This window comes from Salvelinus alpinus, chromosome 29 (genome assembly GCF_045679555.1).
Source record: "Salvelinus alpinus chromosome 29, SLU_Salpinus.1, whole genome shotgun sequence".
In the NCBI taxonomy this organism is placed as follows: Eukaryota; Metazoa; Chordata; class Actinopteri; order Salmoniformes; family Salmonidae; genus Salvelinus; species Salvelinus alpinus.
The window spans coordinates 15,804,150-15,832,083 of record NC_092114.1 but is presented as its reverse complement, the minus strand read 5'-3'; the positions used below and the strand labels follow the sequence as shown (position 1 = coordinate 15,832,083).

At 46.0% G+C, this 27,934-nt stretch overlaps 1 protein-coding gene across 6 annotated transcripts in view; it reads right to left on the bottom strand.

Annotated features, from left to right (window-relative positions):
- Positions 1-2,248: 2,248 nt before the first annotated feature.
- LOC139559116 (protein 4.1-like) overlaps positions 2,249-27,934 on the bottom strand; it is a 121,479-nt gene continuing 95,793 nt past the window's right edge. For 3 of the 6 annotated variants that reach the window (XM_071374840.1, XM_071374841.1, XM_071374845.1), the window contains 5 exons: positions 17,052-17,180; positions 11,512-11,619; positions 10,076-10,156; positions 9,400-9,541; positions 2,249-4,759 (listed from right to left, as the gene is read on the bottom strand). In XM_071374840.1, coding sequence (XP_071230941.1) covers positions 9,443-9,541; positions 10,076-10,156; positions 11,512-11,619; positions 17,052-17,180 — 417 coding nt within the window. In that variant the 3' untranslated portion in view covers positions 2,249-4,759; positions 9,400-9,442. The remainder of the gene's footprint in view (positions 4,760-9,399; positions 9,542-10,075; positions 10,157-11,511; positions 11,620-17,051; positions 17,181-27,934) is intronic. The other 3 variants (XM_071374842.1, XM_071374843.1, XM_071374844.1) reach the window with 1 other exon arrangement.

Sequence of the window (27,934 nt, the reverse complement as noted above, 5' to 3'; positions counted from 1 at the left end):
TTTGTATTTTTGGGGTTTACTGCCAGGGCCCAGGTCTGGCAGTACTGCTCTAGCAGGTCCAGGCTCTGCTGTAGGCCATGTGCTGTGGGTGACAGCAGGCATAGGTCATCTGTGAAGAGTAGGCATTTAACCTCTGAATTGTGGAGACTAACACCAGGGGCTGAGGATTTTTCTAGAATAGTGGCCAATTCGTTGATGTAAATATTGAAGAGTGCAGGGCTCAGATTACAACCCTGACGAAGGCAGGTTAAAGAATTCTGTTATTTTCTTGCCAATTTTAATGCTGCACATATTGCCAGTATACATTGATTTAATTATGTCATATGTTTTACCCCCTACACCACTTTCAATAACTTTGTAGAACAGTCCTGTATGCCAACTAGAATCAAATGCTTTTTGGAAGTCGATAAAGCAAGCGTATATTTTGTTATTATTTTGGTGGACATGTTTATCTATCAGGGTGTGTAGGGTGTAAATATGATCAGTTGTGCGATGTTTTGGTATAATCCAATTTGGCTTTTACTCAAGACATTGTGCTTATTAAGGAAGTTTAGAACTCTTACATTTATAATACTACAGAAAACCTTCCCCAGGTTACTGTTCACACAAATGCCTCTGTAATTGTTAGGGTCAAATTTGTCTCCGTTTTTAGAGTATGAGTCCTTGATTCCAGATGTCAGGGAAATAACCTACACTCAGGATCAAATTAAACAGTTTTAATATAGCCAATTGAAATGTTGCACTAGTGAGTTTGAGCATCTCATTTAGGATGCCATCAGGTCCACATGCTTTTTAATATTTGAGGGCCTGAAGTTTCTTATAATGAGCTCCTGGTCAGTAATTGGGGAGTCCAGTGGATTTTGATTGTCCCTTATAGCTTTTTCTAATCCATTCAACTTCTCATGAATTTGGCGTTGTTCTGCGTTTGTGTCAATTTGAACGGTGTTGTAGAGTGTTTTAAAATGGATTGTCCATATGTCACCATTTTGTATTGCTAATTCCTCTTTTCGATTTTTTTAGTTTTTTCCAATTTTGCCAGAAGTTGTTTGTATTTATGGATTCCTCAATTAGTGTCAGCTGCTTGCTGTTGTACTGTGCTTTTTTGGTTCTGAGTGTACGTTTATAGAGTTTTAAAGTCTCGCAGTAATGAAGGCGTAATTCACCATTATTTGGGTCTCTGTGCTTTTGGTTGGATAGTGTTCTAAGTTTTTTTCCTTATAATTTTACAATCTGCATCAAACCAGTTGGCATCTGTGATCTTTTTTGTTTAGTTTTTTTTATCAATTTCAATTGTGCTTCTTTTGCCGTTTTCCTGAATATATAGTTGATGTTTTGTACTGCTAGATTGATGCCTTCTTTACTGTGAGTGAATGTGGTATCCAGAAAGTTATCTAATGATGGGGATGAAAGTCTTTGCGGGGCAGCAGAGTGGAGATGGTGATGTGGGAGTTGGGGAACCGCTCAGAGGCCCTCTCTGCTACTCTGTTGACCAGGCTGCCTACTCTCTCCTGCTCCTCTCTCTGTTACTCTGTTGCCCAGGCTGCCTACTCTCTCCTGCTCCTCTCTCTGCTACTCTGTTGACCAGGCTGCCTACTCTCTCCTGCTCCTCTCTCTGCTACTCTGTTGCCCAGGCTGCCTACTCTCTCCTGCTCCTCTCGTAGGTTGTTGGTGCCGGTGTGAATAATAATGTGGCCTGGTGTGCCAAAGTCAGGCTGGGACAGGATGTGGAGTGCATCCTGTGTTTTTGGGCACCATATTTTGCACACCTTGTGTTGGGGGAAGAGTTTATCTTCTTGGATGAATTTCCCATTTGAGTCAATGAGGATGGCCACCTCAGTAGGTTTTACCAGATTAGTGCGTTTACGGTCTGGGGCTGGAGTAAATCATGTCCAATCAATTCCAAATCATGTCCAATCAATTGAATTTACCACAGGTGTACTTCAATCAAGTTCTAGAAACATCTCAAGGATGATCAATGGAAACAGGATGCACCTGAGCTCAATTTCGAGTCTCATAGGAAAGGGTCTGAATACTTATGTAAATAAGATATTTCTGTTTTTTTTTATGTCTAAAAACCTGTTTTCGCTTTGTCATTATGGGGTATGTATGATTGATTATAAAATTGTTTTTATCCATTTTACAATGATGAACATAGCTGAGAAATTATAATTTCCTCATGAGACTAGAAAATAGAGAAATTGGACATAGAACCTCAGTCACAGAAGAAAATATCAAGCGGTGTTCAAAATAAGGTGTGTCTACGTTTGTGTTTATTTAGTGATGCTGTTTTATTACAAATGATCTCTAACAGTGAGGGAAACAGAGAAAGACAGAGGCAGAGGGAGAGACAGAGAGACAGAAGGAGAGAGAGAGAGAGAGAGAGAGAGACAGAGAGACAGAAGGAGAGAGGGAGAGAGAGAGAGACAGAGAGACAGAAGGAGAGAGAGAGAGAGGGGGGGAGGGAGAGAGACAGAGGGAGAGAGACAGAAGGAGAGAGAGAGAGAGAGATAGATATCACTACGAAGAAATAAACATTAACTTAAATAGATGTATAGGCTTTCTGGTTCTCCTAGTCTCCATCCATCAATAATGTAGAAAAGAGAGTGCCACAATGAAGAAGAGGAAGAGGAAGAAACAACACACTGAAAGAACTACAACACACTGAAAGAACTACAACACACTAAAATAACTACAACACACTGAAAGAACTACAACACACTGAAAGAACTACAACACATTTGGATATTGAACATTGTAATACTATGTGTACTAAAACAACATCATGTTTTTAAACTAGACCAAAACATTTAAAAACTGTGTGTACTGTACTCTTTGCTTACATATTGGGTTGTTTCTTAAAGGGACAGTGTGTACGTCACAGGAGGATCAATTAAATGTGTATTCTTCACAGATAAAAGGCATGGGAGTAAACAGATGAGGGTAACAATAACTTCATTTTGTGCTGATGTAACTAGTGCAGTCTTCTAAAAGGAGAACACCAAAGAGGCTACCAGAGGGAATGAAATCCCCAATTGAGACTTTGTTTACTTTACGCTCTTTAAAAAATTATTTTTATCTCAATATTACATACTTTCTGGGTAACAATACCTTACTGTGATTGTTTTTAATTAAAATTGTAAAAGAAAATATAAAAAAATAGCTTCTTAGCAAAGAGCAAATTCTCAAACAAGAATTTTGCTAGGACTGCCTGAGTTGGGAGGTGGAAAATGGAAACTAGTTGTTATTGGCAGAGAGGTTTGGAACTCTAATTTACTGACTGGTGAAGCCAAAACTCCATCCCACCAAAACAGGTTGAAATGTCAGGTGGTCTTTTCAAACAGCTCTTACACTAAAAGGGCATTATCATCATTTTCACAATTTCACAGTAGTATTCCAACCTCATAGAGTGGAAATATAAAACACAGTAAAATCACATTTTTGACAGCATTGGGCCTTTAACATTGATTCTCTAATCAACCCCAATGAATCATTTTTGGCCTTTAGCGTGAAGTGTTCTCCAACTGACTTCTTCTGCGTAGTGGTCCATCTCTCTAAATGAGTAAACACTGCCCCCTTTGGTAGAAAAGTAGAAATACAGGTAAATGAATGCAGGACATTGTAAAGTTGCCTCTACTGCTCTGTCATGCCTGGTATAAATGAATGACTGTTATGTTATGTAGCTGGTGAATGCTGGAATGCTATGTGAAAACATCTAACTACAAACCTGTAAAGTCAGGGTGATCTAAAAGGATGGATACATACACAGAAATTAAAGAGGATGTCAATAATATAATAAATGTAATTTCAATACACTGCTTCTTTCCCTTCCGTCCTGATGAAGCCCCCCCCCCCCCCAGTGTAACTACAACAACAAAGACAACTAAAACAGTCAACAAGATGTGAAAATCATCCACACTAATAGATATTGAGGTCATATCTTCAAAAGATGACAAAGACTTAAAATAGGGCCCCCAAAAAGTTTGGATGAAATAAAATATTTTCTACACTTAAATTTAAAAAATACTTTTCACATTGAGAGGGAAAATATAACTTTTTGTACTGTACAAGAGATGAAACCAAACTTGGTTGTAAAAGTTTGATTTGAAGAGGGATCCTCGTATCAGGATGGTTGAAGAGTCCCAGAAAAATCACCCAAAATCCCTTGTTATCATCCCACTTCAGAATAAGAGTCCCTTCAAAGTTTACTTTGAAGATACAGATTTTCCAATTACGGCGATAAGAAAAGTCTTAGAAAAATATCAACAGTCCCTGCAATCTCTACACAATTTAAAGACCAAATGCCCTTTGAAAATTCTTGTTAAAATCTCCAGACAAATGGGAGAAAGAGGAAAAAAAATGTAACACTTTATTTCAACATTTTTATTGTTTAGAAAAATCCAGTTTGGTTGTTCGGGATTTGGCAGTGGAGTGGAAGAGAGTGAAAGAGAGAGAGACACGGATAGTGGGTGGTCCTAGGGAATTCTGGGAGTTTTTTTGGAGAGTTCTGTTTGTTCCCTTTTCCTTCAGTTGAACTCTATTGGTTGGGAGGTTCAAAGTTCAGAGTTGAAAAGTGAAGCTTGTTCTCTCTGGTAGGTTGGACCGGTCCAGTCTGGTGTGGGGTGTGTGTGTCTGTTCCCAAGGCGGGGTCTCTGAGGTAAACAAGCAGGAATGGTGGTGAAACAAGCAGAGAAGGTCAGCGCGGGCGGGGGATGTGTGTGAGTTCACCTTCCTCAGGCGCCGTGGTAGTTTTGGCCCACAGCTTCACAGACAGTGGACAGAGAGAGAGACACTTCTTCAGTAACACTACCTCAACATTCCCCTGATTCAACACTAAAGATAAAGAGCGCAAGAGTAGAAAACAGTCAGAAAGGTGAGACTAGAACTACACCAATGTTGTCACAATGATGAACATATTTCAGGCTTTAAAAAGCAGGCCCAGACAGGAAGGATGGAGCATGCAGGAGCCTGGTGGAGACAAGGAACGGGTGGGGTGGGGTGAGGTAGGGTGGTGTGAGGTGAGGTGGGGTGAGGTAGGGTGGGGCGAGGTGGGGTGGGGTGAGGTGAGGTAGGCTGGGGTGAGGTAGGGTGGGATGAGGTAGGGTGGGGCGAGGTGGGGTGGGGTGAGGTAGGGTGGGGTGAGGTAGGGTGGGGTGAGGTAGGGTGGGGCGAGGTGGGGTGTGGTGAGGTAGGGTGGGGTGAGGTAGGGTGGTGTGAGGTGAGGTAGGGTGGGGTGAGGTAGGGTGGGGTAGGGTGGGGTGAGGTGAGGTAGGGTGGGGTGAGGTAGGGTTGGGTGAGGTGAGGTAGGGTGGGGTGAGGTAGGGTGGGGTGGGGTGAGGTAGGGTGGGGTGAGGTAGGGTGGGGTGAGGTAGGGTGGGGTGGGGTGAGGTAGGGTTGGGTGAGGTACGGTTGGGTGGGGTGAGGTGAGGTAGGGTGAGGTGGGGTGGGTGGGGTGAGGTAGCGTGAGGTAGGGTGGGGTGGGTGGGTGGGGTGAGGTGAGGTAGGGTGGGGTGAGGTAGGGTGGGGTGGGGTGAGGTAGGGTGGGTGTGTGAAGCGGAGAGGGAGGAAGTAGGATTGTTAGGGGTGTTCTCAGGCTTCTCAGGCTGTTAGGTTGATGATGTCCAAGGTAAACAGAGCAGAGCTCCATGAACACAGAGCTCCATGAACACAGGGCTCCATGAACACAGAGCTCCATGAACACAGGGCTCCATGAACACAGGGCGCCATGAACACAGGGCTCCATGAACACAGAGCTCCATGAACACAGGGCTCCATGAACACAGAGCTCCATGAACACAGAGCTCCATGAACACAGAGCTCCATGAACACAGGGCGCCATGAACACAGAGCTCCATGAACCTACTGGGAGGGCACTCTCTCCCCCTCGTCTCCCCCCTGTCTGAGAGGAAAGGGGTGGGAGGCACTGTGTGTATACATACCACCCTGGCAGCTGGAACCCTATTCCCTACAAAGTGAACTATGTTTGACCTAGAACTTGGTCAAAGGTAGAGCACTATATAGGGAATAGGGTTCCATTTAGGACGCAAGCCTGAGCCTGACGGCTTCAACTCAACACAAACATACAGGGCTATAATTAAAGCCACATGGACACCACTGTTTAAAGACCTCCTGCTGACATGTCCTGTTTCATGTAAAGCCACATGGAACACCACTGTTTAAAGACCTCCTGCTGACATGTCCTGTTTCATGTAAAGCCACATGGAACACCACTGTTTAAAGACCTCCTGCTGACATGTCCTGTTTCATGTAGGAATAGGCCTGACTGAGTAAACTGTTATAACTAAATCAACGCAGTTTTAACGGACGATAATAAAAGGACAATAACTGATAATATATGCATGTCCCTTGCCAGTGGCGTGCGGTGCTTTGAACTGAACTGGGAGGAGGGATATTATTGTAATAGCAACCATTGCGGCTTTGACTGCGTCCCAAATGGCACCCTATTCTCTATATAGGGCACTAGTATTCACGAGAGCCCTATGGTGAATGCCATTCGGAACTCACCCTTAAATAACCTCCCTTGATCATGGCTCCCTCCCATCATATTGTTTAGATTACATTGTTTAGTCTCTGCAGGAGACTAACGAAAAGCAGTCTCTCTCTCTCTCTCTCTCTCTCTCTCTCTCTCTCTCTCTCTCTCTCTCTCTCTCTCTCTCTCTCTCTCTCTCTCTCTCTCTCTCTCTCTCTCTCTCTCTCTCTCTCTCTCTCTCTCTCTCTCCCTCTCTCTCTCTCTCTCTCTCTCTCTCTCTCTCTCTCTCTCTCTCTCTCTCTCTCTCTCTCTCTCTCTCTCTCTCTCTCTCTCTCTCTCTCTCTCTCTGTCTCTCTCTATGTCTCTCTCTATGTCTCTCTCTCCCTCTCTCGGTGTCTATGTCTCTCTCTCTCTCGGTGTCTATGTCTCTCTCTCTGTCTCTCAGTCTCTCTCTCTCTGTCTATGTCTCTCTCTCCCTCTCTCGGTGTCTATGTCTCTCTCTCCCTCTCTCTGTGTCTCTGTGTCTCTGTCTCTCTCTGTCTCTCTCTGTCTCTTTCTGTCTCTCTCAGGGAGGAGAGTGAAGGGGAGGGAGGTGAGGAGGGAAGAGAGTGAAGGGGAGGAGAGGAGAGGAGGGAAGATGAGGGAGGAGGGGGGAAAGGGAAGAGAAGAGGGAAGAGAAGAGGGAAGAGAGAAGAGTGGAGGGATCTATGCTGAACCTAAAGTGGGTTTCAGTATGGATTAGGATTACAGACAGATTGATAGTACATGGTGTGTTCCACTGTGGGTTAGGGGTACTACTGACCTGGTCATAGGAGAGCTGAGGCTGGGGTTAATCTGGGGTTAATCTGGGGTTAGGGGTACTACTGACCTGGTCATAGGAGAGCTGAGGCTGGGGTTAATCTGGGGTTAATCTGGGGTTAGGGGTACTACTGACCTGGTCATAGGAGAGCTGAGGCTGGGGTTAATCTGGGGTTAATCTGGGGTTAGGGGTACTACTGACCTGGTCATAGGAGAGCTGAGGCTGGGGTTAATCTGGGGTTAATCTGGGGTTAGGGTTAGGGGTACTACTGACCTGGTCATAGGAGAGCTGAGGCTGGGGTTAATCTGGGGTTAGGGGTACTACTGACCTGGTCATAGGAGAGCTGAGGCTGGGGTTAATCTGGGGTTAGGGGTACTACTGACCTGGTCATAGGAGAGCTGAGGCTGGGGTTAATCTGGGGTTAGGGGTACTACTGACCTGGTCATAGGAGAGCTGAGGCTGGGGTTAATCTGGGGTTAGGGTTACTACTGACCTGGTCATAGGAGAGCTGAGGCTGGGTTTAATCTGGGGTTAGGGGTACTACTGACCTGGTCATAGGTGAGCTGAGGCTGGGGTTAATCTGGGGTTAATCTGGGGTTAGGGTTAGGGGTACTACTGACCTGGTCATAGGAGAGCTGAGGCTGGGGTTAATCTGGGGTTAGGGGTACTACTGACCTGGTCATAGGAGAGGTCAACTGAGGCTGGGGTTAATCTGGGGTTAGGGGTACTACTGACCTGGTCATAGGTGAGCTGAGCCTGGGGTTAATCTGGGGTTAAGGGTACTACTGACCTGGTCATAGGTGAGCTGAGCCTGGGGTTAATCTGGGGTTAGGGGTACTACTGACCTGGTCATAGGTGAGCTGAGCCTGGGGATAATCTGGGGTTAGGGGTACTACTGACCTGGTCATAGGTGAGCTGAGCCTGGGGTTAATCTGGGGTTAATCTGGGGTTAGGGGTACTACTGACCTGGTCATAGGTGAGCTGAGCCTGGGGTTAATCTGGGGTTAGGGGTACTACTGACCTGGTCATAGGAGAGGTCAACTGAGGCTGGGGTTAATCTGGGGTTAGGGGTACTACTGACCTGGTCATAGGTGAGCTGAGCCTGGGGTTAATCTGGGGTTAAGGGTACTACTGACCTGGTCATAGGTGAGCTGAGCTGAGCCTGGGGTTAATCTGGGGTTAGGGGTACTACTGACCTGGTCATAGGTGAGCTGAGCCTGGGGTTAATCTGGGGTTAGGGGTACTACTGACCTGGTCATAGGTGAGCTGAGCCTGGGGTTAATCTGGGGTTAGGGGTACTACTGACCTGGTCATAGGTGAGCTGAGCCTGGGGTTAATCTGGGGTTAGGGGTACTACTGACCTGGTCATAGGTGAGCTGAGCCTGGGGTTAATCTGGGGTTAGGGGTACTACTGACCTGGTCATAGGTGAGCTGAGCCTGGGGTTAATCTGGGGTTAGGGGTACTACTGACCTGGTCATAGGTGAGCTGAGCCTGGGGTTAATCTGGGGTTAGGGGTACTACTGACCTGGTCATAGGTGAGCTGAGCCTGGGGTTAATCTGGGGTTAGGGGTACTACTGACCTGGTCATAGGTGAGCTGAGCCTGGGGTTAATCTGGGGTTAGGGGTACTACTGACCTGGTCATAGGTGAGCTGAGCCTGGGGTTAATCTGGGGTTAATCTGGGGTTAGGGGTACTACTGACCTGGTCATAGGTGAGCTGAGCCTGGGGTTAATCTGGGGTTAGGGGTACTACTGACCTGGTCATAGGAGAGGTCAACTGAGGCTGGGGTTAATCTGGGGTTAGGGGTACTACTGACCTGGTCATAGGTGAGCTGAGCCTGGGGTTAATCTGGGGTTAAGGGTACTACTGACCTGGTCATAGGTGAGCTGAGCTGAGCCTGGGGTTAATCTGGGGTTAGGGGTACTACTGACCTGGTCATAGGTGAGCTGAGCCTGGGGTTAATCTGGGGTTAGGGGTACTACTGACCTGGTCATAGGTGAGCTGAGCCTGGGGTTAATCTGGGGTTAGGGGTACTACTGACCTGGTCATAGGTGAGGTCAACTGAGCCTGGGGTTAATCTGGGGTTAATCTGGGGTTAGGGGTACTACTGACCTGGTCATAGGTGAGGTCAACTGAGCCTGGGGTTAATCTGGGGTTAATCTGGGGTGATCTCTGTTTCCTGGTGCACCACCACTTTGGTCACAGACATGTCCGGGTGCTGCTCCTTCGCCTCCTTGATGGCCTGGGCCAGAGCCTGAGAAGAGGGACACACACACACACACACACACACACACACACACACACACACACACACACACACACACACACACACACACACACACACACACACACACACACACACACACACACACACACACACACACACACACACACACACACATAGGGGAAGGTTCAATATTGAGATTGATGGCACTAATAAAAAGGCTATAAATACATTAAAGACTTCATTATTAAACACAATCACCCCACAAGCGAATACAGACGCTAAAACCACTACAGAGTTGGAAACATTCATCACCCAAGAAAACACTAAAAGGGATACTACATTCGGACAAGACTGTGTTCAGTTCACATCACAGCAACAAACAAGCTCTTTAATCTTTATTTTATTTTATTACACAGAGGACTCAAATGTTAAAGCATAGATTCTGTGTGATAGCTCTAAACCAGAGGAATAATGTATTGTTACTCCACTGAAGTGGTCTCTAACAGAATACACACACAGGCAGCGAGCACAGAGACAGAATTATGTCCCCCCCCCCCCCACCTTATCGTGATCAATCTCTGTGTCTCCAGTTATCACAATCCTCTTCTCAATGCGAGTCTCTGAGATCCCTCCTTTCACCGTCTGAAAGTGAGAGAGAAAGAGTTTTAACAAACGTAGGGGGATCAGAAATATCAAGCGCCGGGGGAAGAGAGAGAGCAGCTTTGACCTGACAACATACTGTTAGAGATATACTGTATATATAGAGAGAGAGAGCAACTTTGACCTGACAACATACTGTTAGAGATATACTGTATATATAGAGAGAGAGAGCAGCTTTGACCTGACAACATTGTGTCAGAGATACTGTATAGAGAGAGCGAGAGCAGCTTTAACCTGACAACATTGTGTCAGAGATACTGTATAGAGAGAGAGAGATCAGCTTTGACCTGACAACATTGTGTCAGAGATACTGTATAGAGAGAGAGAGATCAGCTTTGACCTGACAACATTGCGTCAGAGATACTGTATAGAGAGAGAGAGATCAGCTTTGACCTGACAACATTGTGTCAGAGATACTGTATAGAGAGAGATCAGCTTTGACCTGACAACATTGTGTCAGAAATACTGTATAGAGAGAGATCAGCTTTGACCTGACAACATTCTGTCAGAGATACTGTATAGAGAGAGAGAGATCAGCTTTGACCTGACAACATTGTGTCAGAGATACTGTATAGAGAGAGAGAGATCAGCTTTGACCTGACAACATTGTGTCAGAGATACTGTATAGAGAGAGAGAGATCAGCTTTGACCTGACAACATTGCGTCAGAGATACTGTATAGAGAGAGATCAGCTTTGACCTGACAACATTGTGTCAGAAATACTGTATAGAGAGAGAGAGATCAGCTTTGACCTGACAACATTGTGTCAGAGATACTGTATAGAGAGAGATCAGCTTTGACCTGACAACATTGTGTCAGAGATACTGTATAGAGAGAGAGAGATCAGCTTTGACCTGACAACATTGTGTCAGAGATACTGTATAGAGAGAGATCAGCTTTGACCTGACAACATTGTGTCAGAGATACTGTATAGAGAGAGAGATCAGCTTTGACCTGACAACATTCTGTCAGAGACACTGTATAGAGAGAGAGAGATCAGCTTTGACCTGACAACATTCTGTCAGAGATACTGAATAGAGAGAGAGAGAGAGAGAGAGAGAGAGAGAGAGAGAGAGAGAGAGAGAGAGAGAGAGAGAGAGAGAGAGAGCAACTTTGAGGCAGAAGAGGGTATTATCAAATGTGTACTTATTCTTTGATCTGTGTATGTATTTTCACTGCTCAACCCTTATGGTGGGTCGCGACTCAAAAGACATCTCAACTGGTGGGTCACGAAGCAAAACATTTTATGTACCCCCCATGTGCTAAATGACTAAAATGTCAATGTAAAACATCTACAAAGGCCAAACTGATTCTAGGTCAGGAAGCCCAGGACGTACCTTGGTGATCTGAGTGGTGGTGGTTGTACTGACTGTCTCTGAGGTGATGGTCTGGGCACTCAGCAGCACTCCAGAGTCCCTCTCTGTGTCTACGGGCTGAAGGAGACACTATGTTAACACAAGGGGGAGAAAAGGGGTTCATTTAGGACTACAGTCGTGGCCAAAAGTTTTGAGAATTAAACAAATATTAATTTCCACAAAGTTTGCTGCTTCAGATATTTTTGTCAAATGTTACTATGGAATACTGAAGTATAATTACAAGCATTTCATAAGTGTCAAAGGCTTTTATTGACAATTACATTAAGTTGATGCAAAGAGTCAATATTTGCAGTGTTGACCCTTCTTTTTCAAGACCTCTGCAATCCGCCCTGGCATGCTGTCAATTAACTTCTGGGCCACATCCTGCCTGATGGCATCCCATTCTTGCATAATCAATGCTTGGAGTTTGTCAGAATTCGTGGGTTTTTGTTTGTCCACCTGCCTCTTGAGGATTGACCACAAGTTCTCAATGGGATTAAGGTCTGGGGAGTTTCCTGGCCATGGACCAAAAATATCCATGTTTTGTTCCCCGAGTCACTTAGTTATCACTTTAGCCTTATGGCAAGGTGCTCCATCATGCTGGAAAAGGCATTGTTCGTCACCAAACTGTTCCTGAATGGTTGGGAGAAGTTGCTCTCAGAGGATGTGTTGGTACCATTCTTTATTCATGGTGTGTTCTTAGGCAGAATTGTGAGTGAGCCCACTCCCTTGGCTGAGAAGCAACCCCACACATGAATGGTCTCAGGATGCTTTACTGTTGGCATGACACAGGACTGATGGTAGCGCTCACCTTGTCTTCTCCGGACAAGCTTTTTTCCGGATGCCCCAAACAATCGGAAAGGGGGTTCATCAGAGAAAATGACTTTACCCCAGTCCTCAGCTGTCACGATCGTGTACTGGAGAGAATGAGGACCAAGGCGCAGCGGGATATGAATACATCTTCTCTTTTTATTTAAACGACGAAGATGAACACGACACGAAACGCTTTAACAAACTATACAAAACAACTAACGACCGTGAAGCTAAATAACGTTGTGCACATACACACACAGGCTACAAACGTTCCACATAGACAATTACCCACAATACATGATGCCTATGGCTGCCTAAAATATGGCTCCCAATCAGAGACAAATGAAAAACATCTGTCTCTGATTGAGAACCACTCAGGCAACCATAGACATACCTAGACACATCACTCAACCATAGACTATTCTAAACACCTACACTGAACACAACCCCATCTACTCTATGAACCCCCCTAAACCATACAACCACACTAGACAATACAAAAACACATAATACACCATGTCACACCCTGACCTAACTAAAATAATAATGAAAACAAAGATAACTGAGGCCAGGGTGTGACATAACCCCCCCCTTAAGGTGCGAACTCCGGACGCACCAGCATAAAGTCTATGGGAGGGTCTGGGTGGGCGTCTGTCCATGGTGGCGGCTCTGGTACTGGTCGTGGTCCCCACCCCACCATAGTCACTACCCGCTTTCGTAGCCTCCTCCAAATGACCACCCTCCAACTTAACCCCACTGAATTCAGGGGCAGCACCGGACTAAGGGGCAGCACCAGACTAAGGGGCAGCACCGGGATAAAGGGCAGCACCGGGATAAGGGGCAGCCCCGGGATAAGGGGCAGCACCGGGATAATGGGCAGCACCAGGATAAGGGGCAGCACCAGGATAAGGGGCAGCACCAGGATAAGGGGCAGCACCGGACTAAGGGGCAGCACCGGACTAAGGGGCAGCACCGGACTAAGGAACGGCAGCTCCGGACTAAGGGACGGCAGCTCCGGACTGAAGGGCAGCACCGGACTGAATGGCGGATCCTGGCTGGCTGGCTCTGGCGGATCCTGGCTGGCTGGCGGAACCTGGCTGGCCGGCTCTGGCGGATCCTGGCTGGACGGCTCTGGCGGATCCTGGCTGGACGGCTCTGGCGGATCCTGGCTGGACGGCTCATGGCTGGCTGACAGATCTGGCTGCTCATGGCTGGCTGACGGATCTGGCTGCTCATGGCTGGCTGACGGATCTGGCTGCTCATGGCTGGCTGACGGATCTGGCTGCTCATGGCTGGCTGACGGATCTGGCTGCTCATGGCTGGCTGACGGATCTGGCTGCTCATGGCTGGCTGACGGATCTGGCTGCTCATGGCTGGTTGGCGGCTCTGGCAGATCCTGTCTGGTTGGCGGCTCTGGCAGATCCTGTCTGGTTGGCGGCTCTGGCAGATCCTGTCTGGTTGGCGGCTCTGGCAGATCCTGTCTGACGAATGGCTCTAGCGGCTCCTGACTGACTATCGGCTCTGACGGCTCGGGACAGACGGGCGGCTCTAATGGCTCGGGACAGACGGATGGCTCAGACGGCACTGGGCAGACGGATGGCTCAGATGGCGCTGGGGAGACGGATGGCTCAGATGGCGCTGGGGAGACGGATGGCTCTGGCCGGTCCGTTCTGGCGGAAGGCTCTGGCTGATCCGGTCTGGCGGAAGGCTCTGGCTGATCCGGTCTGGCGGAAGGCTCTGGCTGATCCGTTCTGGCGGAAGGCTCTAGCGGCTCCTGTCTGGCGGACGGCTCTAGCGGCTCCTGTCTGGCGGACGGCTCTGTAGGCTCATGGCAGACGGGCGGCTTTGCAGGCTCATGGCAGACGGGCGGCTTTGAAGGCTCAATACAGACGGGCAATTCATGCGGCGCTTGGCAGACGGACAGTTCAGACAGCGTTGGGCAGACGGGCAGTTCAGGCGCCGCTTGGCAGACGGGCAGTTCAGGCGCCGCTTGGCAGACGGGCAGTTCAGGCGCCGTTGGGCAGACGGCAGACTCTGGCCGGCTGAGACGCACTATAGGCCTGGTGCGTGGCGCCGGAACTGGAGGTACCGGGCTAAGGACACGCACCTTTAGGCTAGTGTGGGGAACAACAACAGGGCACACTGGACTCTCGATGCGCACTATAGGCCTGGTGCGTGGTACCGGAACTGGAGGTACCGGGCTGAGGGCACGCACCTCAGGGCGAGTGCGGGGAGAAGGAACAGTGCGTACAGGGCTCTGGAGACGCACAGGTAGCTTAGTGCGTGGTGCCGGAACTGGAGGCACCGGGCCGGAGACACACACCACAGGAAGAGTGCGTAGAGGAGGAATTGGGCTCTGGAGACGCACTGGAGGCTTGATGCGTGGTGTAGGCACTGGTGGTAATGTGCTGGAGACACGCACCACAGGGCTAGTACGTGGAGGAGGAACAGGGCTCTGGAGACGCACAGGAAGCTTGATGCGTGGTGTAGGCACTGGTGGTAATGGGCTGGAGACACGCACCTCAAGGCTATTGCGGGGAGCAGGAACAGTGCGTACAGGGCTCTGGAGACGCACATTAGACCTAGTGCTTGGTGCCGGAACTGGTTGTACCGGGCTGGGGACATGCATCTCAGGATGAGTGCAAAAGGTAGGAACAGGACACACCGGGTTGTGAAGGTGTACTGGAGACCTGGTATGTATAGCCGGCATCAAATCTTCCGGAACTTTACCACCAGTTTCAGGCTGAGTACGAGGAACTGACACAGGTGGCATCGGACAGCTAACACGCTCCTCAGGGAAAATGCCATGCATACTCTGCCAAACCAACAGCTCTCTCTCTTCACTCTCCTCCAATTTCGTCAACAACTCCTCGAATGTCTCATAATCTCCCCTTCGTTCACTCTCCTCCAATCTGTCCAATAACTCCTCGACCATCTCAGACTCACCCCTCAACTTCGCCGACTGCTCCAAGTGCCCCCCTCCAAGAATTTTCTTGTGCTGTTTCTTGGGCTTCCTACCGTGTCGCCGTGCTGCCTCCATCTCTGCCTTGGGGCAGTGATATTCCCCTGGCTGTGACCAGGGTCCTCTCCCGTCTAGGATCTCCTCCCACGTCCAGGAGTCTTGACATCGCTGCTGTTGCTTTATTTTCCGCTGCTTGGTCCGTTGGTGGGTAATTCTGTCACAATCGTGTACTGGAGAGAATGAGGACCAAGGCGCAGCGGGATATGAATACATCTTCTCTTTTTATTTAAACGACGAAGATGAACACGACACGAAACGCTTTAACAAACTATACAAAACAACTAACGACCGTGAAGCTAAATAACGTTGTGCACATACACACACAGGCTACAAACGTTCCACATAGACAATTACCCACAATACATGATGCCTATGGCTGCCTAAAATATGGCTCCCAATCAGAGACAAATGAAAAACATCTGTCTCTGATTGAGAACCACTCAGGCAACCATAGACATACCTAGACACATCACTCAACCATAGACTATTCTAAACACCTACACTGAACACAACCCCATCTACTCTATGAACCCCCCTAAACCATACAACCACACTAGACAATACAAAAACACATAATACACCATGTCACACCCTGACCTAACTAAAATAATAATGAAAACAAAGATAACTGAGGCCAGGGTGTGACATCAGCAGTCCAATCCCTGTACCTTTTGCAGAATATCAGTCTGTCCCTGATGTTTTTCCTGGAGAGAAGTGGCTTCTTTGCTGCCCTTCTTGACTCCAGACCATCCTCCAAAAGTCTTCGCCTCACTGTGCGTGCAAATGCACTCACACCTGCCTGCTGCCATTCCTGAGCAAGCTCTGTACTGGTGGTACCCCGATCCTGCAGCTGAATCAACTTTAGGAGGCGGTCCTGGCGCTTGCTGGACTTTCTTGGGCGCCCTGAAGCCTTCTTCACAACAATTGAACCGCTCTCCTTGAAGTTCTTGATGATCCAATAAATGGTTGATTTAGGTGCAATCTTACTGGCAGCAATATCCTTACCTGTGAAGCCCTTTTTGTGCACAGCAATGATGACGGCACGTGTTTCCTTGCAGGTAACCATGGTTGACAGAGGAAGAACAATGATTCCAAGCACAACCCTCCTTTTGAAGCTTCCACTCTGTTATTCGAACTCAATCAGCATGACAGAGTGATCTCCAGCCTTGTCCTCGTCAACACTCACACCTGTGTTAACGAGAGAATCACTGACATGTCAGCTGGTCCTTTTGTGGCAGGGCTGAAATGCAGTGGAAATGTTTTTGGGGGATTCAGTTCATTTGCATGGCAAAGAGGGACTTTGCAATTAATTGCAATTCATCTGATCACTCTTCATAACATTCTGGAGTATATGCAAATTGCCATCATCTGAGGCAGCAGACTTTGTGAAAATTAACATTTGTGTCATTCTCAAAACTTTTGGCCACGACAGTACATTGTCTACCGGCTGTGAGAAAGACAACAGGATCAAGTTCTTTAGGCACCAAAAGGAAGAAAACACACTGAAACAGGGCGGGACTACCAGCAATTGTCCAATAAGAAATGCTTGTTTTCATTTTCCTTTGCAAGATGTTTTAAAACTTTTTTTGCCAGTTGGGTATCCTGATGAATACAACCCAGTTCACTGTTAAAACAAACTCATTGGGTTAATAAAGGCTTTTATTTAATAAATGTTGATCCCTCTCACCTGCGCTGACTCGTAGGTAATGGTCTTGGTCTCAGTGTGCACGATGGGGACCTCCTTGTTAGAGACGTCTCCTCGCAGGGAGTTAGACATGTCTGAGATGGTGATTGTCTGAGTTTTCACCACGTTAGGCTGTGAGGAAAGAAGGGAGAATACACACGGTGAATATTGAGTTTGTCGTATCCTCACTTCCCAACCACCCTCTCTAACGACATACCAGATCTATCAGAACCTTCTGTAGTATGACAGAATACTATATACAGCATTCAGACATGTTTCTCCACGTACCGTATTCTCTCTCAACCCATCTATCACAGACCTGTCAAGACCCACGATGACCTATGACCCATAGTCCCCTGTTCATACCATGTGACCATCCCCTGTTCATACCATGTGACTATCCCCTGTTCATACCATGTGACTATCCCGTTCATACCATGTGACTATCCCCTGTTCATACCATGTGACAATCCCCTGTTCATACCATGTGACTATCCCCTGTTCATACCATGTGACTATCCCCTGTTCATACCATGTGACCATCCCCTGTTCATACCATGTGACTATCCCCTGTTCATACCATGTGACCATCCCCTGTTCATACCATGTGACTATCCCCTGTTCATACCATGTGACTATCCCCTGTTCGTTCTCTGTGACTATCCCCTGTTCATTCTCTGTGACTATCCCCTGTTCATTCTCTGTGACTATCCCCTGTTCATACCATGTGACTATCCCCTGTTCATACCATGTGACTATCCCCTGTTCATACCACGTGACTATCCCCTGTTCATACCACGTGACCATCCCCTGTTCATACCATGTGACTATCCCCTGTTCATACCATGTGACCATCCCCTGTTCATACCATGTGACTATCCCCTGTTCATACCATGTGACCATCCCCTGTTCATACCATGTGACTATCCCGTTCATACCATGTGACTATCCCCTGTTCATACCATGTGACTATCCCCTGTTCATACCACGTGACCATCCCCTGTTCATACCATGTGACTATCCCCTGTTCATACCATGTGACTATCCCCTGTTCATACCATGTGACTATCCCCTGTTCATACCACGTGACCATCCCCTGTTCATACCATGTGACTATCCCCTGTTCATACCATGTGACCATCCCCTGTTCATACCATGTGACATATCCCCTGTTCATACCATGTGACTATCCCCTGTTCGTTCTCTGTGACTATCCCCTGTTCGGTCTCTGTGACTATCCCCTGTTCGTTCTCTGTGACTATCCCCTGTTCGTTCTCTGTGAGTATCCCCTGTTCATTCTCTGTGACTATCCCCTGTTCATTCTCTGTGACTATCCCCTGTTCGTTCTCTGTGACTATCCCCTGTTCATACCATGTGACTATCCCCTGTTCATACCATGTGACTATCCCCTGTTCATACCTTGTGACTATCCCCTGTTCATTCTCTGTGACTATCCCCTGTTCGTTCTCTGTGACTATCCCCCTGTTCGTTCTCTGTGACTATCCCCTGTTCGTTCTCTGTGACTATCCCCCTGTTCGTTCTCTGTGACTATCCCCTGTTCATTCTCTGTGACTATCCCCTGTTCATTCTCTGTGACTATCCCCTGTTCGTTCTCTGTGACTATCCCCCTGTTCGTTCTCTGTGACTATCCCCTGTTCATTCTCTGTGACTATCCCCTGTTCGTTCTCTCTGACTATCCCCTGTTCGTTCTCTCTGACTATCCCCTGTTCGGTCTCTGTGACTATCCCCTGTTCGTTCTCTGTGACTATCCCCTGTTCGTTCTCTGTGACTATCCCCTGTTCGTTCTCTCTGACTATCCCCTGTTCGTTCTCTGTGACTATCCCCTGTTCATTCTCTGTGACTATCCCCCTGTTCGTTCTCTGTGACTATCCCCCTGTTCGTTCTCTGTGACTATCCCCTGTTCATTCTCTGTGACTATCCCCTGTTCATTCTCTGTGACTATCCCCTGTTCGTTCTCTGTGACTATCCCCTGTTCGTTCTCTGTGACTATCCCCTGTTCGTTCTCTGTGACTATCCCCTGTTCGTTCTCTGTGACTATTCCCCTGTCTATCCATTCCCCTTGTGCTGTAGGTGTGGCTCTAGCCAGAACTATCCTCCCATCCCAGTGTCTCAGACAATCTACTTAAACTAAAAGTAGATTAGGGGTTGGAGACAGAAGAAACTGTTGCAGTCACTTAAAAAATATGCTTCATGTGAAAAATGATGATTCATGAAGTGTGTGCTTATTCAAACTGAACTTTCCTACCCCAGAGAGAACATTATTCTCAATCTAAAAATAAAAAGGGGAAAAAATAACTTCTATAGTTTTATTTCCAAACAAACAAAAACAAACAATTAAGTTGAGGGAGAAACATTGTCAAGAGAGAGAAAACTGTAATTGCGTTGTTTTGAAAGAGAGAGAGAGAGAGAGCTCCCCAGAGGATGGGCTGCAGCACAGAGACAAATCTACGTCCCAACTGGCATCCTATTCCCTATGTAGTGTACGACTGTTGACCAGGGCCCATAGAGGCATCCTATTCCCTATGTAGTGTACGACTGTTGACCAGGGCCCATAGAGGCATCCTATTCCCTATGTAGTGTACGACTGTTGACCAGGGCTCATAGAGGCATCCTATTCCCTATGTAGTGTACGACTGTTGACCAGGGCTCATAGAGGCATCCTATTCCCTATGTAGTGTACGACTGTTGACCAGGGCTCATAGAGGCATCCTATTCCCTATGTAGTGTACGACTGTTGACCAGGGCTCATAGAGGCATCCTATTCCCTATGTAGTGTACGACTGTTGACCAGGGCTCATAGAGGCATCCTATTCCCTATGTAGTGTACGACTGTTGACCAGGGCTCATAGAGGCATCCTATTCCCTATGTAGTGCACTACTGTTGACCAGGGCTCATAGAGGCATCCTATTCCCTATGTAGTGCACTACTGTTGACCAGGGCTCATAGAGGCATCCTATTCCCTATGTAGTGTACTACTGTTGACCAGGGCCCATAGAGGCATCCTATTCCCTATGTAGTGCACTACTGTTGACCAGGGCTCATAGAGGCATCCTATTCCCTATGTAGTGCACTACTGTTGACCAGGGCTCATAGAGGCATCCTATTCCCTATGTAGTGTACGACTGTTGACCAGGGCTCATAGAGGCATCCTATTCCCTATGTAGTGCACTACTGTTGACCAGGGCCCATAGAGGCATCCTATTCCCTATGTAGTGTACGACTGTTGACCAGGGCTCATAGAGGCATCCTATTCCCTATGTAGTGCACGGTCGAGCCGTGTGCTTTTCATAATAAGAGCGCCTCTCAGGGGTCGAGCCGTGTGCTTTTCATAATAAGAGCGCCTCTCAGGGGTCGAGCCGTGTGCTTTTCATAATAAGAGCGCCCCTCTGGGGTCGAGCCGTGTGCTTTTCATAATAAGAGCGCCCCTCTGGGGTCGAGCCGTGTGCTTTTCATAATAAGAGCGCCTCTCAGGGGTCGAGCCGTGTGCTTTTCATAATAAGAGCGCCTCTCAGGGGTCGAGCCGTGTGCTTTTCATAATAAGAGCGCCCCTCTGGGGTCGAGCCGTGTGCTTTTCATAATAAGAGCGCCTCTCAGGGGTCGAGCCGTGTGCTTTTCATAATAAGAGCGCCTCTCAGAGGTCGAGACGTGTGCTTTTCATAATAAGAGCGCATCTCAGGGACGATGGAGAGGAGGATCAAGCCCATAGCGGGCTCTATGGCAACCTGCCACGCCAATTATGCACACATTAGCGCTCAGATATGCAGATAAATAACTTTCATTTGGCTTTTTAATCTTTCATCTCAAACTCTTTGCCAGGGAGGGAGGGAGGGAGAGAGAGAGAGAGAGAAGGAAGGAGAAACAGACAGAGATAGAGATGCAGAGAAACAGAGAAAGAGTGAGAAAGAGAAACCGAGAGAGTGAGCGTTTGAGAGAGAGAGCGAGAGAGAGATGGAGAGACAGAGAAAGAGAGAGAGGGTGGTGTAGAGACAGAGAGCAAGAGCGAGCACACAAGATAAAAAAAAAAAAAGTTTGATTTAGTTCACTTCTTCAAGTCAGATATAATTTTGAGCCCACGAAATGAACAGATATGTGACATGACAGCTAAAGCAGAGTGCTTGACTGGACTGGATGTCTTCACACTGTGTAGTCCTTTTCAAAGTCTAGCTCTCCACGTGACACAACTAACAATTAAGGAGACCTCATTTCTAGGACGAGTTCCTTTCCTGGAGTTAGAGACCAAGAGTCAACATCAGGGTAGTGGAGGGAGGTTCCCTAATTAGAGAGTCAACATCAGGGTAGTGGAGGGAGGTTCCCTAATTAGAGAGTCAACATCAGGGTAGTGGAGGGAGGTTCCCTAATTAACATCAGGGTAGTGGAGGGAGGTTCCCTAATTAACATCAGGGTAGTGGAGGGAGGTTCCCTAATTAACATCAGGGTAGTGGAGGGAGGTTCCCTAATTAGAGAGTCAACATCAGGGTAGTGGAGGGAGGTTCCCTAATTAACATCAGGGTAGTGGAGGGAGGTTCCCTAATTAACATCAGGGTAGTGGAGGGAGGTTCCCTAATTAACATCAGGGTAGTGGAGGGAGGTTCCCTAATTAGAGAGTCAACATCAGGGTAGTGGAGGGAGGTTCCCTAATTAACATCAGGGTAGTGGAGGGAGGTTCCCTAATTAACATCAGGGTAGTGGAGGGAGGTCCCTAATTAACGTCAGGGTAGTGGAGGGAGGTTCCCCTAATTATCAGGGTAGTGGAGGGAGGTTCCCTAATTAGAGAGTCAACATCAGGGTAGTGGAGGGAGGTTCCCTAATTAGAGAGTCAACATCAGGGTAGTGGAGGGAGGTTCCCTAATTAGAGAGTCAACATCAGGGTAGTGGAGGGAGGTTCCCTAATTAGAGAGTCAACATCAGGGTAGAGGAGGGAGGTTCCCTAATTAGAGAGTCAACATCAGAGGGGGTGGAGGGAGGTTCCCTAATTAGAGAGTCAACATCAGGGTAGTAGAGGGAGGTTCCCTAATTAGAGAGTCAACATCAGGGTAGTGGAGGGAGGTTCCCTAATTAGAGAGTCAACATCAGAGGGGGTGGAGGGAGGTTCCCTAATTAGAGAGTCAACATCAGGGTAGTGGAGGGAGGTTCCCTAATTAGAGAGTCAACATCAGGGTAGTGGAGGGAGGTTCCCTAATTAGAGAGTCAACATCAGAGGGGGTGGAGGGAGGTTCCCTAATTAGAGAGTCAACATCAGGGTAGTGGAGGGAGGTTCCCTAATTAGAGAGTCAACATCAGGGTAGTGGAGGGAGGTCCCTAATTAACGTCAGGGTAGTGGAGGGAGGTTCCCTAATTAGAGAGTCAACATCAGGGTAGTGGAGGGAGGTTCCCTAATTAGAGAGTCAACATCAGGGTAGAGGAGGGAGGTTCCCTAATTAGAGAGTCAACATCAGAGGGGGTGGAGGGAGGTTCCCTAATTAGAGAGTCAACATCAGGGTAGTAGAGGGAGGTTCCCTAATTAGAGAGTCAACATCAGGGTAGTGGAGGGAGGTTCCCTAATTAGAGAGTCAACATCAGAGGGGGTGGAGGGAGGTTCCCTAATTAGAGAGTCAACATCAGGGTAGTGGAGGGAGGTTCCCTAATTAGAGAGTCAACATCAGGGTAGTGGAGGGAGATCCCCTAATTAGAGAGTCAACATCAGAGGGGGTGGAGGGAGGTTCCCTAATTAGAGAGTCAACATCAGGGTAGTGGAGGGAGTTTCCCTAATTAGAGAGTCAACATCAGGGTAGTGGAGGGAGGTTCCCTAATTAGAGAGTCAACATCAGGGTAGTGGAGGGAGGTTCCCTAATTAGAGAGTCAACATCAGGGTAGTGGAGGGGAGGTTCCCTAATTAGATAGATAGATATATATATATATATATATATATACGGTTGTAATATATTAACAGTAGTAATATACATACGTAGTAATATATATACAGTAGTAATACATATATATATTTATATATACACATACATACATACATTCGATAGTAATATATATACAGTAGTGATGTATATATATATATACACACACACACGGTAGTAATATATATATACACGGTAGTAATATATAAACAGTAGTGATATACATACCTAGTAATATATATATACAGTAGTAATATATATAGATATGGTAGTAATATATAAACAGTAGTGATATACATACGTAGTAATATATATACACAGTAGTAATATATATATATATATATATATATATATATATATATACGGTAGTAATATATAAACAGTAGTGATATACATACGTAGTAATATATATACAGTAGTAATATATATACGTTTGTAAGCACCTCTAAATGACTTACAGATACAGTACAGATACCCAAAGTTAGTATGCCTAATTAGATGTATTTATTTTACAGTCGCCAAATGACCTTCCCCTTTCATTACGGTTTAAATAAATCCTCATAGACTCTGACTAACATCCCGATATTAATAAAAAAAAATAGTGAATGATATAAAAACATATACTAGATCAATATAGAGACTTTCCTACGGCCAGTTTCACAGTGAACATAATACACATATCCATCTTTCTGGTGACCTAAGTTTCTATAATAATAGATGTCATACACACATTTACCCACACAAACACTAACTAATACAGGAACAGGAACTAATACAGGAACAGGAACTAATACACAAACACTAACTAATACAGGAACAGGAACTAATACACAAACACTAACTAATACAGGAACAGGAACTAATACAGGAACAGGAACTAATACACAAACACTAACTAATACAGGAACAGGAACTAATACACAAACACTAACTAATACAGGAACAGGAACTAATACACAAACACTAACTAATACAGGAACAGGAACTAATACAGGAACAGGAACTAATACACAAACACTAACTAATACAGGAACAGGAACTAATACACAAACACTAACTAATACAGGAACAGGAACTAATACACAAACAGGAACTAATACAGGAACAGGAACTAATACAGGGGCTGGAACTAATACACAAACACTAACTAATACAGGAACAGGAACTAATACACAAACAGGAACTAATACAGGGGCTGGAACTAACACAGGAACAGGAACTAATACAGGAACACTAACTAATACAGGAACAGGAACTAATACACAAACACTAACTAATACAGGAACAGGAACTAATACACAAACAGGAACTAATACAGGGGCTGGAACTAATACAGGAACAGGAACTAATACAGGAACACTAACTAATAAAGGAGCAGGAACTAATACACAAACACTAACTAATACAGGAACAGGAACTAATACACAAACAGGAACTAATACAGGAACAGGAACTAATACAGGGGCTGGAACTAATACACAAACACTAACTAATACAGGAACAGGAACTAATACACAAACACTAACTAATACAGGAACAGGAACTAATACACAAACAGGAACTAAACAGGGGCTGGAACTAATACAGGAACAGGAACTAATACAGGAACAGGAACTAATACAGGGGCTGGAACTAATACACAAACAGGAACTAATACAGGAACACTAACTAATACAGGAACAGGAACTAATACACAAACACTAACTAATACAGGAACAGGAACTAATACACAAACAGGAACTAATACAGGAGCAGGAACTAATACAGGGGCTGGAACTAATACACAAACACTAACTAATACAGGAACAGGAACTAATACACAAACACTAACTAATACAGGAACAGGAACTAATACACAAACAGGAACTAAACAGGGGCTGGAACTAATACAGGAACAGGAACTAATACAGGAACAGGAACTAATACAGGGGCTGGAACTAATACACAAACACTAACTAATACAGGAACAGATACACAAACACTAACTAATACAGGAGCAGGAACTAATACACAAACATGAACTAATACAGGGGCTGGAACTAATACAGGAACAGGAACTAATACAGGAACAGGAACTAATACACAAACACTAACTAATACAGGAACAGGAACTAATACAGGAACAGGAACTAATACACAAACACTAACTAATACACAAACACTAACTAATAAACAAACACTAACTAATACAGGAACAGGAACTAATACAGGAACAGGAACTAACACAGGAACAGGAACTAATACAGGAACACTAACTAATACAGGAACAGGAACTAATACAGGAACAGGAACTAATACAGGGACAGGAACTAATACAGGAACAGGAACTAATACACAAACACTAACTAATAAAGGAACAGGAACTAATACACAAACACTAACTAATACAGGAACAGGAACTAATACAGGAACAGGAACTAATACACAAACACTAACTAATACAGGAACAGGAACTAATACACAAACACTAACTAATACAGGAACAGGAACTAATACAGGAACAGGAACTAATACACAAACACTAAATAATACAGGAACAGGAACTATTACACAAACACTAACTAATACAGGAACAGGAACTAATACACAAACACTAACTAATACAGGAGCAGGAACTAATACACAAACAGGAACTAATACAGGAACAGGAACTAATACACAAACATGAACTATTAAAGGAACAGAAACAAATACACAACACGAAATAATACAGGAAAAAATACAGGAACAGGAATTAATACACAAACCAATACAGGAACAGGAAATGTACTCACATGCACACAGTTATTTAATACACTTCCACCACCACTCCATTGGTAAACAATACTTTTCCATAGTATTTCTAACAGTGCAACTGTGCTGTAAGCACTAGCCAGGATCAAGAAAGACCGTGGAGAGTACACATCTCAAATAGCATTTCAATGGCTCCAGACTCCATCTATGAGTGGTGGTATTTCATTCAGTACAGTGATCCCTCGCCACTTCGCGGTTCACTTATCGCGGATTCGCTATTTCGCGGATTTTCATAATGCATTTTTTATTTTTTTTTGGTGCATTGTGCTCTGCATTCTGATTCGCTAAAAACTCACTCCCGCTTCTTGTATCAAAACATGCTACGAATTGTGCTATCATTTTGTCGTCTCGTGCAGTTATGTGTACGTACATAAAACAGCTTGGCAAATTTACATTAAGTTGGCCAGGAAGGAAGGAAGGACTAACGCTTGGTCGCTTAGCAACCATGGTGCGAATGGCCACTGAACTTAAGCGAGTAGCTGAGGAATGGGACCCTTTGATGAGCCGTTCATTACAGTTCTCCAACGTAATCGATGGTGGCATGTCGGTGTACAAGGATCTTTTTGCAAAGAAGAAAAAAGAGCGACAACAGCTGCCTATCACTATGCTCTTCTCCCGAACAAACACACCTGCACCGCGGGCTTCAGAAGAAGAGAACACTGCAGAGCGCAGTCAGGATGCAGCGGCCCAGTCTGAAGAGCAGTGAAACGGCCTACACGTGAGTCACTGTATTTGTATACATGTAATAGTTGCTAATTGTAAAAAAAAAAGAAGTTTTCTATTTCGCGGATTTCACTTATCGCGGGTCATTTTCGGAACGTAACCCCCGCGATAAACGAGGGATTACTGTATAGCTCTCTCTCTCTCTCTGTCTCTCTCTCTCTCTCTGTCTCTCTCTCTCTCTCTCTCTCTCTCTGTCTCTCTCTCTGTCTCTCTCTCTCTCTCTCTGTCTCTCTCTCTCTCTCTGTCTCTCTCTCGCTCTCTGTCTCTCTCTCGCTCTCTGTCTCTCTCTCGCTCTCTGTCTCTCTCTCGCTCTGTCTCTCTCTCTCTCTCTCTCTGTCTCTCTCTCTCTCTCTCTCTCTGTCTCTCTCTCGCTCTCTGTCTCTCTCTCGCTCTGTCTCTCTCTCTCTCTCTCTCTCTCTCTGTCTCTCTCTGTCTCTCTCTCGCTCTCTGTCTCTCTCTCGCTCTGTCTCTCTCTCTCTCTCTCTCTCTGTCTCTCTCTCTCTCTCTCTCTGTCTCTCTCTCGCTCTGTCTCTATCTCTCTCTCTCTCTCTCTGTCTCTCTCTCGCTCTCTGTCTCTCTCTCGCTCTGTCTCTCTCTCTCTCTCTGTCTCTCTCTCTCTCTCTGTCGCTCTGTCTCTCTCTCTCTCTCTCTCTCTCTCTCTCTCTCTCTCTCTCTCTCTCTCTCTGTCTCTCTCTCTCTCTGTCTCTCTCTCTCTCTCTCTTTCTCTCTCTCTCTCTCTCTCTCTCTTTCTCTCTCTCTCTCTCTCTCTCTCTCTCTCTCTCTCTCAGCGGCAGACAAACATTAGCTCTCTGCTGTAGCGTCTCAGAGCAGGAGTACTGATCTCGGGTCAGTTTTGCCTTGACTTAAAAGGAAAACTCCACCCAAAAACGATCTTTTGGTATTTGTTTCATTAGTCCATTGTTGATATAATCCCAAAAAATGTTTTGCATGTCAGCAATCAAATTTTCAAAGATATATAACTTTCAAAATACAGAAATACAGCCGCTATGATGCATTTCGCATCGTATGACGTCAACTTAAGTGGAAGTGTAAGGATTCTGTGGACAGAGGGAGAAAATAAACAGTAGTCAACGGGCTAAACACAAGCAGTGAAGAGTCAGGATGGCAAACAAAGTTTGTTAGTAACACTGGATATATTTTCTTTTCTTTTCACCATGGAATATTGTAAGTAAAAGTTGTAGCAGATCCTTGAAGTCCGGATATAAGTCTCTGGTGGCAAGGGTGCTAGGCCAAATACAGCTCTCAACACTTCCTGGGAAAAAAGTGCTGGCAAGGACAACAGCGCCATTTGTCCTCAATGCAAAATAACCTGGTAATTCACTCAGTGTAATGTTCAATAGGGGTTTGTGTCTGTCTGGAGTCAGATGACGGAACAGAGAGGAACCGAGAATAGAAGACAGAAGAGAGGCAAAAGAGGGTAAAACTGGAGAATTCTGTCT